The 18325-nt window shown below is 46.3% G+C and overlaps 1 protein-coding gene across 1 annotated transcript in view; it reads left to right on the top strand.

The window, feature by feature from the left end:
* Positions 1-389: 389 nt before the first annotated feature.
* LOC124802798 overlaps positions 390-18325 on the top strand; it is a 47669-nt gene continuing 29733 nt past the window's right edge. The window contains exons 1-2 of the mRNA XM_047263800.1: positions 390-538; positions 11762-11947. Coding sequence (XP_047119756.1) covers positions 464-538; positions 11762-11947 — 261 coding nt within the window. The 5' untranslated portion in view covers positions 390-463. The remainder of the gene's footprint in view (positions 539-11761; positions 11948-18325) is intronic.

Below are 18325 nucleotides of genomic sequence, written 5' to 3'. Positions count from 1 at the left end.
ACGAATGAAAGTCTTGCAGCTCGTTATCTGAACATCATTCCTATAAAATTGGGCACACATACGTCTACACTGACGCAACCAGCGAAAGTTTAATTGTAGCTACCCTGTCGCTCAGCATTTTAGAAACTTAGTTTCGAGTCATGTCCCCGGCACAGCATTTTCGATTACGCACGTGTCCTATAACGTTCTTCGTATTTTGGTAGTTTGCGATGTCATACGAGCTGCCAAATAAGAAAAGACAGCAGCAGAAACAAAAGAAACAGGTCGCATTCCGGGGTCGGCCGCCGCAGTGGGAAGTCGTCCATTAGCTGTTTGCTGCTGCAACGTGCCGGGCGGCGTGGGCAGTGTGCTCACACACACACACACACACACACACACACACACAGCGCAGCATCGCTTGGCCGGCGGAGCTTCTGCATCCACCAGACCGCAGTCCACCGCCTCGCCTCGGTGTGCTCCAGACATGCAGGCCAAGATGTTCGCCGTCAAGGTGAAGGACCTCAAGCAGCCGGGCTTTATTCTCAAGATCCTCGAGATTGTGAGTACCCGCCAACCACACAGCAGGAGCAGGTTCCACCATCTCTTATTAGCACTCGCCTTCCTACTCCATTCTTTTTCTTTTCTTTCAGTATATCTCTGTTTAGGGTAACAAGTGCTTACGATAGGAGCAAAAAGCCACTAACAGCCTGAACCCAGCACGTTAGTCTTGTCAGTAGTCATAAAAAATGAACGAAGGAAGATTGGGCTTTATCGTGTCATCGACGTCGAGGTCATTAGAGATGGAACACTAGCTTCATAGGTAGCGCACCGCTCCTAGTGCACGTCCACCGCGGCGCTCTGGGGCCACAGCACAAAGTTAGGATACCTGAAGATGGGCTTATAACAGCCCGAAACCCGTCTTGTCATAATAAAAGAACTTTACAAGTGAGGCGGTATTTTCAACTTCTGGTAATAAAATGACACCTGTTCGGAACCGTCGTCCTCCAGAATGCAAGTCCAGAGTGTTAACCACGCGGTATCTCGGTGAGTCTCGACGGACAAAAATCTAATTTCTGATGTGCATCGTGGAACTACAACTGGACCGCTACTGTTCATATTACAGCATGTGCCTGCGTTAAGACTCGTAAGCGCCATGTATCTTGTGTTTCGGCAAATATCTGCAATTTTCTTTGTTCAATGTGCAGATAGAGTCAGCAGTAATTTTATACAAGGAGGCCAGATTCTAAAATTACCATTTTTTAGGTACATAACTAATCCCGCGAGTCTTAAAACGAGTCGTGCCCCAAGAAATTAATCGATGGGAAGTATAAAAAACTCGGTATTAAACTGTAGACTCAACAGCCTTTCGAGTGCAGAGCACTACATCTGACGGGTTTCAAAGGAGGAAGGCTTCATCATCAGAGCTATTCTACAAAAAATCTAATGAAACTATTAAACACGTTCTAGCAAGACACGATTAGAAAGGATGTGAAAAAAAATATTAATATTTTTATCTTTATCGCTTCTGTAAGATTCTTGTAGAATAATTCTGAAGACGAAGGTTTGCTGCTTCGAAACGCGTCAATTTTGCTGCTTTTCTACAGTAAAAGGTGATTGTTACTACATTTTAACACTGATTTTAACAATTACTACCCCGTATACGTCATCGACACAATCTAAATAGACAAAATTCATTGCATCTCAATCAGTTGACTGATATCCAGTTAGTATTTTAAACGTAGATTACTTTGATACCTAAACAGCAAGGTTATGTAAAAACTATATTCAAAATAGATATTTTTATGTTATTAATATGAACTTGGATGCCTCCTTCTCTTGATTCATCGACCTGAAGTTATACGATTAAATCCAGAGTCTCCAACGACTTACGAAACATACACTGATGAGCCAAAACAAAGCAAAGTGACTGCTCCCATTGCAACAGAATACAACAATGATAGTATCTGAATGATATTTCGTGAAGAAACGGTGTAGTACTTCGTGCACTATGGGTGGAACAGCCATCGTGTTGGTAGCACAGGTTCCTCCTAGTCTGCAGCTCCTCATCTAGCATCCGTGGAAGATGGCCTTTTACGTGGTCGCGATGCTTGAGGGCGTTCAATGAAAAACTGGCCTATGAACTGATTGTTCACTACCCCACACCATACTTTTACGCTCCATGAACTCTGATGACCCACCTAACGAAGCCAATGTGGACTGTCAACAGACCAATAGGGCATGTTTTAGCGGCTTATTTGGCCATGATTGGTAATTGTGGCTTCATCACTAAACAAGATACATGATACATCTGGAGTACCATGCCTTAATGCCTATGTATAAAAGTTAACACGGTTCTCACAATCGTTTCTATGCATCTCTTGATGGAGAGAGGTGTGATAGGTATGGAACCAATGTCGATGGAGAATGCGTACTACACTTGCCTGACACATACCACTTCCTCGTGCGATTGCGCGGGAGCTCACGTGCTGATCAATTGCAACAGCGCTCGTCACTTGTTTCCTTGTGCTGCGTGGTCTAGGTGTTCCGCCGGCCGCTGGTGGCCGAGCGGTTCTGGCGCTACAGTCTGGAACCGCGCGACCGCTACGGTCGCAGGTTCGAATCCTGCCTCGGGCATGGATGTGTGTGTTGTCCTTAGGTTAGTTAGGTTTAAATAGTTCTACGTTCTAGGGGACTTATGACCTCAGCAGTTGAGTCCCATAGTGCTCAGAGCCATTTGAACCATTTTTTTCTAGGTGTTCCACTACAATTTTCACGTAACTTGTAGAAGCGGTTTTTAAATACTTGCCGAGATGGTTGACGTCTACTGGGATATCTTGCCACATACACTGTACGAGAACGAACTGCAAAAAAATGGCTCTGAGCACGATGGGACTTAACATCGGAGGCCATCAGTCCCCAAGAACTTAGAACTACTTAAGCCCATCCAACCTAAGGACATCACACACATCCATGCCTGAGGCAGGATTGGAACCTGCGACTGTAGCAGTCACGCGGTTCCGGACTGAAGCTCCTAGAACCGCTCGGCCATCGCGCCCGGCGAATGAACTGCATTCTTCCTACAATCTCCATACACCATGAACATGTCGGCTTTTTCTGCATTGGTCCACTCACGAACTGCTACTTGGACTGTCACACACTGGATGACTAGCATGACGTCATGCACTCAAGGAACGCCAAGCACAGTGTAGATAAACTTAACAACAACACCATACCTAGCAACTACACAGGTCAATGTCGTGTGACTATGGCCTCCCGTTGGGTAGACCGTTCGCCAGGTGCAAGTCTTTCGATTTGACGCCACTTCGGCGACTAGCTCGTCGATGGGGATGAAACGATGATGATTAAGACAACACAACACCCAGGCCCTGAGCGGAGAAAATTTCCGACCCAGCCGGGAACCGAACCGGGGCCTTTAGGACTGACATCCTGTCGCGCTGACCACTCAGCTACCGGGGGCGGTCACTACGCAGATTGAATGGCTCAAACAAGTTTCGCCGGGAAAACTTTTCAACATACGATGTCCCGTAAACGACTCGCACTAGAATCGTGCAACAAGCACCACTGACGTTCGAATTTATCCTGCCTTTTGCTTGTTACTGTCAATAGGTATTATTCCATTTAAAAAAGTGTAAATCGACAGTTAGCTACAACTTCCAGCTACTTATCTCCATAGTCGCCGATCCGACTTAGACGCCTGTCATAGCGTTGTACCAACTTCCCAGTACCCACGTTATAGAAGGCAGTCGCTAGTGCTTTCCGCCAATTCTCTACGCTGCCCTACAGCTCGCTGTCTGTGCCAAAATGTTGTCTTCAGAGTCAGAGTTTCATGCGAGCAGAGATGAAGCTCGGAAGGAGACAATTTCGGGCTTCATTGTGGGTAATCAAACATTTCCATTTGAAAACGATGCAGGAGCACCTTCATTGCCCCTGGCAGAATGCGGCTGAGACTTGTCTTTAAGATGAAAACGCACGACAGTTATGTAATGTTGGCTGCATCACTTCAGGCGAAATTTCTCACCATGGCTTCGTACTTAGCGGGAGACACTATTCTTGTACTACCTTTATGTGCTCCCTGTGTGCTCAGAACTGAAAAGAACGACGTACCGCGATCGACGGGCATACTAGAGACACTACCCAACACACCTGAGCAAAACTTCATCGGATTTTCACTGTGGTTTCCATTTCGTGACCGATCGTTCCTTACTTTCCGAATAACTCTCATACAATCTGTTTATTAGCTAAAAATAGGAGCCCCTGACTACCAACCAATTCTGTGAAAACCACATGTCAACAGCACTTTCCATTTCCTCAATAGATGCGGTGGAAGTTTTAGGTGATTCACTCTGTACAACAACAAAATCAAAAAATATATATGACTGCTGTGATTTTGCACTTATATACACGCTGGGACACCTAGTTTAATAGATCTTAACGATGTCTTCAATTAACGAAGTCCACTGATACCCAACTTTGTTGTACTTGATAATTGTTAAGTCCAATATCATGACAGCAATATGTAATAAAGGAGTTTGTACAGTCAAGTGGCGGAAATATCACTCAAACATTATTATGTTACTGTGGCCCAAAAGTGTAAGAAGATTATCAACAGCGATTCCGATGCGATGGATTTGACAAGTCCTTGGCAGGTTCCGGGACTTAAGAGAAACCTGTGCAGTACCCGTAAATTGTGGGCTGACAGTTTGTACCTGGAGCTGTCGCCCCATAGAGTCCCAAGTGAGTTCCACAGGGTCCATATCAGGAGTTCCCGAAGGCCAAGATATCACCGTGAGTTGATTACCATGCCCCTCAAACCACTGTACTGCGATTCTGGTCTTGTGACACAGACAATTGCCCTTCTAGAAGATGCCATCGCTTTCGTGGAACATACCAAGCACGAACGGACGCAACTACTGCGTAATAAAGTTTGCACAGCCCACACGGCTTATAGTACTACCACAGGTGCAGTGGAATCACGGGTCCATGTCTGCCGTGGCAGAACACTGCCTTTATCGCCCTGTCCGAGGTGCGGGGCATGTTTTGAGCGGCCGTTCACTTGGATGGCGGCGCATGTGGACACGACCACCCGCCTGCAAACACAGGGAACGTGGTTCATCCAACAAGGCGACACGTATGCATCGGCCCTGGGTCCAGTCTCGATGACCCTGTGCTCAATGCAGTCGTAACTGATGATACGCTGGAACACGTAGCGATCGTCTGCTGTGGACCACCGTGTTTAACAATGTGCAATGAGTGGTGTGCACCGAAACACTTGCACCTGCACTAGCATTGTACCCTGTCGTCACATCTGCCACAGATCGTCGACTATCCTGCTGTACAAAGCCGGCAAGCCTCCGACCTTCACATTTTGTGATGAGGGCCGGATGCCCAATACCTTATCAGCAACTGGTTGTTTTTCGGCCTTCAGCTACTTACTATAGCTGCTGGGGCAACGCGGGGTGGCCACGCGGTCTCAGGCGCCGTGCCACTGTTCACGCTGCTCCCCTCTCCCCCACTCCCACCCCCCTCCGTCGGGCATGGGTGTGTGTGGTGTGTGTTATCCTTAGCGTAAGTTAGTTTCAGTTAGATTAAGTAGTGTGTAAGCCTAGGGACCGATGTCCTCAGCAGTTCGGTCCCATAGGAACTTACCACCACCATCATAGGTGCTGACCACAGTAGCATGCGAACAGCCGACCAGCTTCGCCGTTTCCGAGAAGCTCATTCCCTGGCGCCAGGCCATAACAATCTTTTCTTTGTCAAAGTCGTTTATGTCAATGGATTACCCAGTTGAGGGTCGAATCGTCACTGGAATGATTTCTCATTTGTCTCTGTCATACTTATACACTTTCCCTATTGCGTTACGTGCCCGAAATGCATCCAGGAGACAGTGAATCTCACGACTGACAATGATGATAAATTATATGAATGCGTGGTGTCTGATCTTATAGTTGTCTGTTCATACAGTAGCCGGCCGGGGTGGCCGAGCGGTTCTAAGCGCTTCAGATTGGAACCGCGCGACCGCTACGGTCGCAGGTTCGAATCCTGCCTCGGGCATGGATGGGTGTGATATCCTTAGGTTAGTTAGGTTTAACTAGTTCTAAGTTCTAGGGGACTGATGACCTCAGATGTTAAGCCCCATAGTGCTCAGAGCCATTTGAACCACTTTTTTCATATAGTAGATGTATCTCGATGGGCACATTTACGTTCAGCCTCCAGAGGGAATCTAAATTTAGCGATCCTGGAGGGCATGGACAGGTACTGCGGACAGGTGGCGCTAGGTGAGAATATGCGTCGACGAGGAAGCGGGGCGAGATAGTCCACGCTTTGGCGATAAATGCTGTGCTTGGATGGCGCAGTGGTTAACGCTACTGCCTCTGCCGGCACGGTAGCTCAGCGTGTTCTGTCAGAGGGTTTAGCTACCCTCTGTAATAAAAAACTGAGTAAACGGATCAACGAACAACCAGAACGGGTGTCATCGGTTGTCCGCCACGAATAAATTCAACGAACAATATAGAACTAAATGAGATCAAAAAGAAAAAAAAAAGAAAAAGAAGGAAAGCATAAGGCCCTGGGTTCGAATCCCCATCCAGCATACATTTTTACTCTTCACTGATGATTCCCATAAAGTGCCGAAGCAGCTGATATTATTACTTCCTTTAGTTTCCTTTCTCGCTCCTCCGCCTTCAATTTACATAATAGTGGTGATAAAGATTGGGCTAATCCGTGTACGAGAGGGAACTTAAAAACAACAATTGTTTTACAAAAAATTCTGTACCTGACGGAGCATTTTCAAAATTTACACACCTTCAACACGGGCTTTAACAGACGTAATACTCTTGTCCCAACTTTTTTTTCATTAGTAGAAACAGTTTTTAAACTCGACTGAAATTATGCTGTTTACTGCTTCCAGTTATGTTTTTCACTTCTTCTACGTCTTGAAAACGCTTCCCTTCGGAATTCTTTTTCTTAGGAACAAAGAAAAAAGTCAAAGGAGGCGAGATGGGTCGAAAACTGTAGTCACTTGGTTTATGGCCAAAAACTGCCTGACATTCGGTGTTGCTTGCGCAGGGGCATTGTCGTGGTGCAAAAGTCGAGCACCTGATTGCCACATTGCAGGACGCTTTCTTGTGACAGCTTCACGAGATCGTTTTAGCATTTGAGGCTAGTAATGTTGGCTATGTGTGGTGTCCTTGGGAACGAACTCATAGTGCATGATCCCACTGATGTCGAAAAAACAAACCAACATTGTCTTGACATGGCGCCTCGCCTGCCTTGCTTTCTTTGGTTTTGTTGATGAAGGGGTCGTCCAGTGAAAAGACTGCTGCTTCGTTTCTGGGTCGTATCTTCAACTCCACGATTCGTTGCCCATGATGAATTTTGCATCAAACTCTGGATCAATTTCTGACTAATCTTTCAGTGTGCGGCACACCAGCAAAAGGTTGGCTCTCTGGACATCAAAACGCAGATGTGGAATGAACTTTTCTGCGACACGGTTCATCTTCAGATCTTCGGTCAAAAATTCGTTTACAAGAACTCCAAGATATTCAAGTCATTTCCAACAGTTCATACACTCCTGGAAATTGAAATAAGAACACCGTGAATTCATTGTCCCAGGAAGGGGAAACTTTATTGACACATTCCTGGGGTCAGATACATCACATGATCACACTGACAGAACCACAGGCACATAGACACAGGCAACAGAGCATGCACAATGTCGGCACTAGTACAGTGTATATCCACCTTTCGCAGCAATGCAGGCTGCTATTCTCCCATGGAGACGATCGTAGAGATGCTGGATGTAGTCCTGTGGAACGGCTTGCCATGCCATTTCCACCTGGCGCCTCAGTTGGACCAGCGTTCGTGCTGGACGTGCAGACCGCGTGAGACGACGCTTCATCCAGTCCCAAACATGCTCAATGGGGGACAGATCCGGAGATCTTGCTGGCCAGGGTAGTTGACTTACACCTTCTAGAGCACGTTGGGTGGCACGGGATACATGCGGACGTGCATTGTCCTGTTGGAACAGCAAGTTCCCTTGCCGGTCTAGGAATGGTAGAACGATGGGTTCGATGACGGTTTGGATGTACCGTGCACTATTCAGTGTCCCCTCGACGATCACCAGTGGTGTACGGCCAGTGTAGGAGATCGCTCCCCACACCATGATGCCGGGTGTTGGCCCTGTGTGCCTCGGTCGTATGCAGTCCTGATTGTGGCGCTCACCTGCACGGCGCCAAACACGCATACGACCATCATTGGCACCAAGGCAGAAGCGACTCTCATCGCTGAAGACGACACGTCTCCATTCGTCCCTCCATTCACGCCTGTCGCGACACCACTGGAGGCGGGCTGCACGATGTTGGGGCGTGAGCGGAAGACGGCCTAACGGTGTGCGGGACCGTAGCCCAGCTTCATGGAGACGGTTGCGAATGGTCCTCGCCGATACCCCAGGAGCAAGTGTCCCTAATTTGCTGGGAAGTGGCGGTGCGGTCCCCTACGGCACTGCGTAGGATCCTACGGTCTTGGCGTGCATCCGTGCGTCGCTGCGGTCCGGTCCCAGGTCGGCGGGCACGTGCACCTTCCGCCGACCACTGGCGACAACATCGATGTACTGTGGAGACCTCACGCCCCACGTGTTGAGCAATTCGGCGGTATGTCCACCCGGCCTCCCGCATGCCCACTATACGCCCTCGCTCAAAGTCCGTCAACTGCACATACGGTTCACGTCCACGCTGTCGCGGCATGCTACCAGTGTTAAAGACTGCGATGGAGCTCCGTATGCCACGGCAAACTGGCTGACACTGACGGCGGCGGTGCACAAATGCTGCGCAGCTAGCGCCATTCGACGGCCAACACCGCGGTTCCTGGTGTGTCCGCTGTGCCGTGCGTGTGATCATTGCTTGTACAGCCCTCTCGCAGTGTCCGGAGCAAGTATGGTGGGTCTGACACACCGGTGTCAATGTGTTCTTTTTTCCATTTCCAGGAGTGTAGATTGTTCTACGACGAACAAGAATGATTTCAACAAGGATTTTTTCAATGTTTTTGTCTGTTCTGGAAATCAAGCGATATAGTGGTCGTGATTCGTCTTCAATTGAAATTCGCTCGCACTTAAACCGACAAAACCATTCGTAAAAACTTTCTGCCCATAAGCCATCAGTAGCATTGGGACAGTTCCTGCTGCTGATTGCCCTAACAGGCAATAGACCCTGATGTTTTTAACTTGTTGGTATTTAATGCCTCCAGTTGAAAAACCGCCGAACAAGTAAAACAGCGCTTACAAAAACTTCCACACTAGCCGAATTATGCTTTCATACCGATGCCGCTAGGACAGCTGATACAAAATGGTATCTAGTGAAGGTACCCAGAGGCAGAATTTGAAGGTAGTATTCTACCATTTTTTTTTTTTTTTAATGGACTTGTAGTCCGGGGTGATATGTTACAATACAGCATCACCGGTCTATTGCGGTCTAACTGTGTTGGTGAGGCAGTAAATTTCCACAGGGCAGTGACTGCGTCACTGCAATTCACTTTGGAGGTGTGGCGGTGGGACTTGTAGTCCCGTACCACCCTCTGGCGGTGATAGTATTACATGAGTCAGGCAAAAAAATTTTGCCCAACATGGGCAGGTGAAAGTGTGGCGGTGGACGGGTATTCTACCAAGTACACCTTGTACCTTATATACATGACGGAAAAAAATAGCAACAGCGAGAAGGAGTCGAGCGACATAAACGAAAGTTGGTTGGCTCGTTTCTACATCTGAAAGATGGCGTCTAATCAAACTTCGCGACAGTCGCATATGAATTGCGCTAATAGAGCCATTATGAGGATCCAAATCAGATTTGCTATAAATAAACGCTGTAACAGTCGTGAGCGTTAGTTGCCTTTGACATTGATGTTAGTCAGGAATGCCTTTAAAACAACAAAGATTCCATTATCAACACTCCACTTAGTTTGAAAGAGGTCGTGTAATAGGGGTACGAGAAGCTGGATGTTCCTTATCTCATACTGCAGGAAGACTTGGCAGGAATGTAGCCACTGTACAAGAATGCTGGCAGCAATGGTGTCATGAATGTACGGTCGGACCATCGTGTCCGGCGTGTGGGTCCGGTGCATCGTACTGCATCTGCAGCAGAAATCTGGGCAGCGGTTGGCACCACAGTGGCAGATGATGATGATGATGATGATGAGGTCCCATACTCCGAGGAGCGTAGGGGACTATGCGGGATTGTGCTCAGAGCCATTTGAACCATTTGACTATGCGGGAAACCCGCACCGCCGTATTAGGCAAGGTCCTAGCACAAGTGGTTTGCCATTGCCTTCCTCCGACCGTAATGGGGATGAATGATGATGATGAAGACGACACAATAACACCCAGTCATCTCGAGGCAGGAAAAATCCCTGACCCCACCCAGAATCGAACCCGAGACCCCTTGCGTGGGAATCGAGAACGCTACCGCAAGACCACGAGCTGCGGACAACCGGCTGCTAAAAATCGGTTACTTCAAGCCAGTCGCCCTGTAATGTGCATTCCACTGCCCCCGAAACACCGTCATCTGCGGCTTCAGTGGTTTAAAGTGAGAGCTCATTGGAGGGCAACGTGGAGGAGTGTTGTGTTTTCGGATGAAAACAGGTTTTGCATCGGTGCCAGTGATGGCTGTGCGGTTGATTAAATGGAGGCCAGTTGAGAGCTTGCAACCGACCTGTTTCTGTGCCAGAGACACTGGACCTACACCTGGAGTTATGATCTGGGCAGCGTTTTCGTATGACAGCGGGAGCACTCTCGTGGCTATTCCACGCATCCTGAATGCAAATTTGTACATGAGTCTGGTGAGTCCACATGTTGTGCTGTGATTCTTGAACAGAATTTCGGGGAATGTTTTCCAAGAGGATAACGCTCGCCCACATACCGCTGTTGTAAGTCAACATGTTGCACAGATAGTAGACATGTCACTTTGGCTTGCTCGATCACCAGCTCGTGTGGGACGTCATCGGACGGACGTCTCCAGCGTCATCCACAGTTTTAACCGACCCTCTATTGACCGACCAAGTGCAATAGGCGTGGAACTCCATCCCACAAACTGACAGCCGACACGTGTACAATACAATTCATTCACCGTTTTCATTCAATAGTCTCGCCGTGACACCGGTTATTAGTGTGCCAGCGTTTCACGTTTGCAATGGCTTATCTCTAGCTTACATTAACCTGTCATCTTGCAGTGTTATTCACTTAAATATGTTACGTAGACAAATGAAGTCCTGACATGTCATTACGCTATCTGAATTTTTTTGTGTTGCGATTTTTTCCATATATATATATATATATATATATATATATATATATATATATATATATATATATATACAGAGAGAGAGAGAGAGAGAGAGAGAGAGCGCTTTGTAGGAAATTTGTGCAGTCAAATTTTGTACTGAGAAAAAGTTACTTTCAAACGAGTTTTTCTTGTATAACTGATAAACCGTGGCCTCCAGCATAAGCTTATACCAGAGCAAAATTGAACTACATTAAGTTGTTCTGGGTACTGATTTCTCAGGATCTATGCACCCAAATTTCGTGAAAATGTAATCACATGTCAGTTCTAGTATAATATATTTGTCCAATGACTACCCGTTTATCATCTGTTTCTTCTTGGTGTATCAATTTTAATGGCCAATAGTGTAAATTGCTGTGGTATCGGCTTCTTCATTAAACATTTAGATCGAGTAGCACGTTAATAGCTGTGTGAGGTGACGGCTGGCCGTGTTGCAGGCGATGCTGCTCACGACGACCCTGGTGGCGCGGCTGGGGCGCGGCGGCGGGCCCGTCAGCTTCCACCGGCTGTCTCCGGACGCCGACACGCTGGGCCAGGGCGTGTGCCTGGCCTACCTCATCATCACGCCGGTGCTGCTGCTCGGCTACCTCACCGGCGAGATCGGACACCAGCGCAGGAAGATGGTCAGTCTCCCGCCGCCTCACTCGGCTCCTGCGGCGTAGCGAGTGGTAGGCCAGAGCGCTCCGGTTCTTCATTCAGAGTACTGGTCGTCCAGCCGCGGAGTCAGATGTTACTGCCGACCGCGTCCTCAGCCGTATTTCATGGCAATACGCATCTAACAACAATAGGTTGCGGAAGATGGCTGTGACCAGTTTTCGTCCGAGCTGAGTGAGTTCATTCGTTTGTTCAGAAGGGGAATCCGACAAGCGTTTGCCACATTTCGACCAGTCGGTGATGACAGAATCGACGCACACACCCTGCAGTCTTTCTCAAACGATTTTACAGAATCCATTTTGTTAAAAAAATCATTTTTGCTTCACTTGTAGCTTTACATGTCAGGTTCATTAATATCTGCCCATCACTTCGTTAATGGTCATAGTTACTGTGATATTCACGTGGAAGTAAGACACTGAGCGAAATTCGAAAAAGTTTGCCGTGAAAAATAGGAATTGCTACGATTTTGGGTTTGGTGCGAATTACATAATATTTTGCTACATATAAAATTTAGGTAACATATTTAAAGGGAGGTTTACTATCTTTTGGTTCAAAAAATCGATTTTTTTTTAAAAATTGCATTTTTATATCCATAAAAGTGTTTAGAATCCACCCCTGAAACGGTTTTTACGAATACGGAACGTAAATGTTTGCTATTCGCGGTTAAAAAAAAAATACACCTGCCTCAAATCGGCCTTTTTCACGCTCCAGTTTTTTTCTTTCGGAGGACGAGTTATTGCATCGGTGCTTGGGAGGAAACACACAAAATTCAAATGAGAGTTTGAACGCATGTCTTTGGAAGTCAGCTCCGAAGCATTTGCATTCTGGTGCGGAGACTGTGGAGGTTGCGACTTTCCTGGCAGTGAGCAGCTTCAGCGAAGGGTATTCAGCAATTCTAAAGACCATGACAACGATGGAGTCACCCTGAGACTCAATTCGACGTAGTTTGCCAAGCATTCGGACGACCACCGGATTCAAGCGGCCAAAAACCGCTTGTCACCGGCCGTACGAGCGGCTCTGGAGCAGCGCAGGATGGCCCAGATCGAGCAGAACGTCCTCTATGAGGAAGAGGAAGAACTATTTTATGGACACGGAATAGCAAATTGAATGTAAGTTGCATAATATTGCATTTATATGTAAGCAAAACTTCAAACGCGTTTTTCTCGAAATCATTTTTTTTACCGCGCGGTATGGTAACTTCAAATCTACTGAACCGATTGGCACGATTCTTTGTTTCCGACGAAGCTAACTAAATTGTCTAAGAATTGTACCACTTTTACACCGATCCATCAACTATAAATATTTTTACTTGGCCGACGAAGTCGAAAAATCGATCAAAAACACTATTTTTTAAAATGGCTGCCATTTTGTTTCCTATGGCCCAAACAACTTCAGCGAGGTACAACTCCTAAAGAATCTTATATACTTCGCCAACGTCAACTCAGTTTTGATTTCAGACAAGCCGGCTGACTTGTGACATTTCGAGCGTGGAGGTCTACATCGAAATTTTGCTTCATTCCGACGGCACTTCCGCCTTTGCTCTTCGACATTTCCGGTCGAAAACATTCCAGTTTGTAGAGGAATTATCAATGAACATTTTGACCAAATTTGACATTGATATCTATAACACATCCCGAGAAACAAATTCTCAAAGAACATTCTTCTTTCGGGCCAAAGATAGTAAACCTCCCCGTAATTTTTCTTTGACTTGTGTGGAGGTCTCTGTCTGTCAGCAATCTAGAGAAAATTGATCTGACATGGTGCACCCATTTCCGATCACACTGCGCCGGCAATAAAGCCAGAGTGAAATACCCACAACATTCCTCATAGTTCATAAACGGTTTGAGGTAACGAAATGAGATTTTGGTAAATGGTAGCACTCAAAGAGGAGAGTATTTTTCCATGTGGTTGTTATGCAAAACTTCATTATGTACCGTGTTATTCCATAAACTATAGACTTTTCTGATGATCATTGATAGCTGGTGAAACGAGAAATGCTACGAGTTTTGGAACGACATAAGTGAAGTCATTATGAGTTTATTTTGTACTGCAGATGTGCTTCTTCATAAGATACTGACCTCGCATGTATGTATGTAGTAGACCGGGGACCTAGAAATGACGGAGGGGCTTCCGGCCGCGGTGGTCTAGCGGTTCTAGGCGCTTCAGTCTGGAACCGTGCGGCTGCTACGGTCGCAGGTTCGAATCCTGCCTCGGGCATGGATGTGTGTGATGTCCTTAGGTTAGTTAGGTTTAAGTAGTTCTAAGTTCTAGGGGACTGATGACCACAGATGTTAAGTCCCATAGTGCTCAGAACCATTTGAACCATTGACGGAGGGGCTTCGTCCCGACGTAGCCCTCAGTGGTTCACAACCCCACAACTGGCTGCCGCAGTCCACCCACCCCACCGCCACCCCACACGGAATTCAGCGTTATTGTGCCGTTCTGCACCCAATAGACCCTCCCCCCCTCCCACCTAGAATGTCTCATACCAGACGAGTGTAACCCAAAATGTTTGCTTGGTACAGTAATTAAGGTGTACATGTACGTGGAAACGGTGTTTTTGCAGCAATAACCGACATAGTGTAACTGAGGTGGAATAAGGGAAACCAGCCCGCATTCGCCGAGGTAGATAGAAATCCGCCTTAAAAACCATCTACAGGCTGGCCGGCACCCCGGACCTCGACACTAATCCGCCGGGCGGATTCGTGCCGGGGACGGGCACACCTTCCTGCTCGGGAAGCAGCACATTAGACCACATGGCTAGCTTGGCGGGCTGATACTAACCTTGCTTTTCCTCAGACCCTCAATTTTAATAAACCTCTGTTTCAGAATTCTCTTGAGACTGCGTCTGCATGTGTAATTCAGGTGAGATTACGTAAACTCCACTGAGTTTTGGCAAAAGAAGCGAATTTTAACATGACAACAAAAGAAATATGTAGGTTTTACTCAAAATTCGCCACTCATGAAACTTCCCTGAAAGTTATAAATGGTTATCAAACCAGGCGAAAATAAATCGCTGCATTTTTGACGGAGTTCTTTTTAGATACTAGCCAAAAAAGAGGTGACATATCTTTTTGAATGATCACCATGCAGTTGTGGACATGAAGAGATCCCACTTAATATTTACAAAAAACGCGATTGTAGGCTTGTGTTTGAAACGGAACTTCCCCTCCAGCTCTCGGCATTTCCCCTACAGCGCCTGCCTGCAGTCCCCACCACTAACACTCTCCCCATGCATGCCCTGCTGTCTGCGCATCTACTGGCAGTGGTATTCTGCATGTTCAACAGCAGCCGAATCCAAAACCGTCAACCGACGTTAAGAGCTTCATAATAGTGCAGTTTTTCCTACACAGTGGCAATCAGAAAGACTTACAGAGACATCAATATTTTAAGATGTGCTCAAGTTCCATTGACATTGGTGAGGTCGACCGTGAGCCAGAGTGCACGCAGAATAACGTGGCCAGTAGAGGCGGAATCGGCAGGGCACGCATGTAGAGAACGCTTGTGGTGGGCGTCTCGGGCAGGCGCTGTAGCGGAAACGCCGAGCACTGGAGGGAAAGTGGAGTTTCGAACTGAAGTCTATGCTCACATTTGTTGTAGATGGAGCCTCTCCATGCACACATTTGCATGGTGACCATTCAAAAAGATATATTGTCATCTCTGCTTTGTTAGTAACAAGAGAGTATTCCGCTGAAAATGTAAGAAACTCAGCGATTTATTTTCGCTGGCTTATTAACCATTTGCAACTTTCAGAGAAGGGTCATGAGTGGCAAATTTTGAGTAAAACGTATATATCTCTAATCGTCATGTTAAAATTTGCTTATTTTGCCAAAACACAAAGAAGTTTACACAGTGTCACCTCCCTAACATGTTGTGCAGAAGCAACTGCGAGAGAATTCTGAAATCGTGATTTATTAAGTAAGGAACTCAGGAAAAGTAAGTTCAATAGCTTATGAAAAACTACATCCTCTGTACAAAAATAGTCGTTTAACGTCTTCCCTTTCGTTGTTCCAAAACACATTATTTCTCGTTTAACCAGCTAAACATGGCCCTTAAAAATTACTTTCTTTCACCGAAAAAGTTTGTATTTAGTGGGATATCACGACAGATATTGAAGTAATAAACATGTGACAAAATACTCTCCCCTTCAGCGTGCTAACTTTTGCCAAACTCTTCTTTCGATATCTTAGACCGTTTATGAAATATGAGGAACGTTGTGGATAATTCATTCTAGTCTAATCGCTGGCGAGCGCTGTCGCAAATGGATTTGGTACAACAGACCAATTTTCGCGTGATTGGTGACGAATAGAGAACTCCGGCCAAGTCTAAAGAAAAATTCAGTATGTTAGGTAAATTTCATACGCAGCGACATACTGTGCAGGTCACCATGAAGCTGGCATATAAAGTTATAAGTAACCCAAAAATGATTTTTTTGCCGAATAGTTTCTGTAAAATCGTTTGAAGAAGACTGCACAGTGTGAGCCCTGATTCTGCCATCGTTGCGTGTACCCGACAGGCCGAAAGCAGACAATTCGTACTCCCCTTCCGAACAAACAAATGAATTCGCACAGCGCTTTGGACGAAAATTAGTCGCTGCGCATCGGCTACTATATCCGGTGCGGACTCTAACAGGGGAATGGACCAATCCGACATGTCGAAAACCACCTGAGACGTGGTACTTACGGAAAGGCAGATTTCGGTGTGGATGGGGCCTTACTAAGCTACCGTTGGTTGCTCAGTTGTTTTCTTTTAATCACGTACACTTTATTTGGAACCAATTGCATATAAGGTTGACAATAAGGAACAATTATCAAATTTGACTGTTAAGACAATATCTAACTAAAAATTCATTAAACAAATTGCATCCACGACTGAAGCCCTGATTGACCAGAAATTCAAATTATTTGTTGGTTGAAGGCTCCAATAGTAATAACTCAAAAAACAATTTGACAGCTGAAGGTCTAGACAGCAAATTCTTACTAAAATATTACAAAACAAAAGACAATCACATTAAGAGAGAGTATCTAATTAAAAATTTTTAAGACAAAATTGCATTAATGGCTGAAGGCCTTATTGACAATCATTACAATCTGATCAAATCAAGAGAGAAGTGGGCCTCAGGCAGTGCTCCAACGATCGACCTGGGAAAGTTGCTCAACTTTGTAAACGATGAGACAGGCAGCCAAGAGTTGTATTCACTTAACCGGATGGCAACTCAAACTAATGACAGTCATTGCATTAATGGCTGAAGGCCTTATTGACAATCATTACAATCTGATCAAATCAAGAGAGAAGTGGGCCTCAGACAGTGCTCCAAGGATCGACCTGGGAAAGTTGCTCAATTTTGTAAACGATGAGACAGGCAGCCAAGAGTTGTATTCACTTAACCGGATGGCAACTCAAACTAATGACAGTTTAAACGCCGGCCAACACTCTTGCAACATCTACCTAACTTTTGATAACCAACACAATGATGGAATAACCCAGGCAAGACGGAACTGGCAGACAGCACTGTGTCTTCTGAATCTGGTGTTTAGAAGATCCAGAAGCAGAAGGACCCACTAGGACCAAATTAGTCCAAAAGAAACAAGTGTCCGAACCACAATCAAGGAGGCTGTCGATCTACTCGCCTTACCGGACAGTAGCGGCAAGGCGAGGAAAGGTACACTGCCGCAAAAATACGCTAACCTCCAGGGCAGGTAACTGGGGCGTTAGCGGCCACTAGGCAGAAAATGACCGCTGGTTGAATTTCATCAATAAACACAAGGAATTCAATAATTGATAATAAAAGGTGGAGGATGACTAATTAATTTCGCCAACTCCAAACACTCCATTCGTTGCTCTTCGTCTCAGCGACCCTGCGAGAAGCAACGTGTGAACAAACGGCGTGATCTCAATATGGTGGAGGTTTCACTACTGGGTTTATGTTCACTCAACTCAAACGTCCTGGGTCGGGTGGAGAACGAGGTTGTGGCCCTCGCAACTGCAGCCCCTCGACCCGGCAGTGCCTGCGTGCCGCCAACAATCCCGGCATGTTCTCGCGCTGACGGAGCTCACTGCTGCTCCATCCCAACCTAACTCCCAACACACTCCAACTCCAAAGATAGTACCACCATACTAGATATCGATAGCTGCTGCTGCTGCCACTCGCAGACAGGCAACGCTAGCAAATGTCGTGGCACCAGTAAACACAAGAAGAAAACGAGACGCCACTTCCCTATTACACGATGCAAACCTACCAACGGCACCAACGCGAGCCGCGACACGGCTCACCACCCTGAATTTTTTATTTTTTATACATGAGCAATACAAGGAAAGAAACGCACTGTCAAATTTTTAGCTGCTCA

This window comes from Schistocerca piceifrons, chromosome 6 (genome assembly GCF_021461385.2).
Source record: "Schistocerca piceifrons isolate TAMUIC-IGC-003096 chromosome 6, iqSchPice1.1, whole genome shotgun sequence".
In the NCBI taxonomy this organism is placed as follows: domain Eukaryota; kingdom Metazoa; phylum Arthropoda; class Insecta; order Orthoptera; family Acrididae; genus Schistocerca; species Schistocerca piceifrons.
Note: the sequence above shows the minus strand (reverse complement) of the source record. Positions and strands in the feature narration are given on the sequence as shown.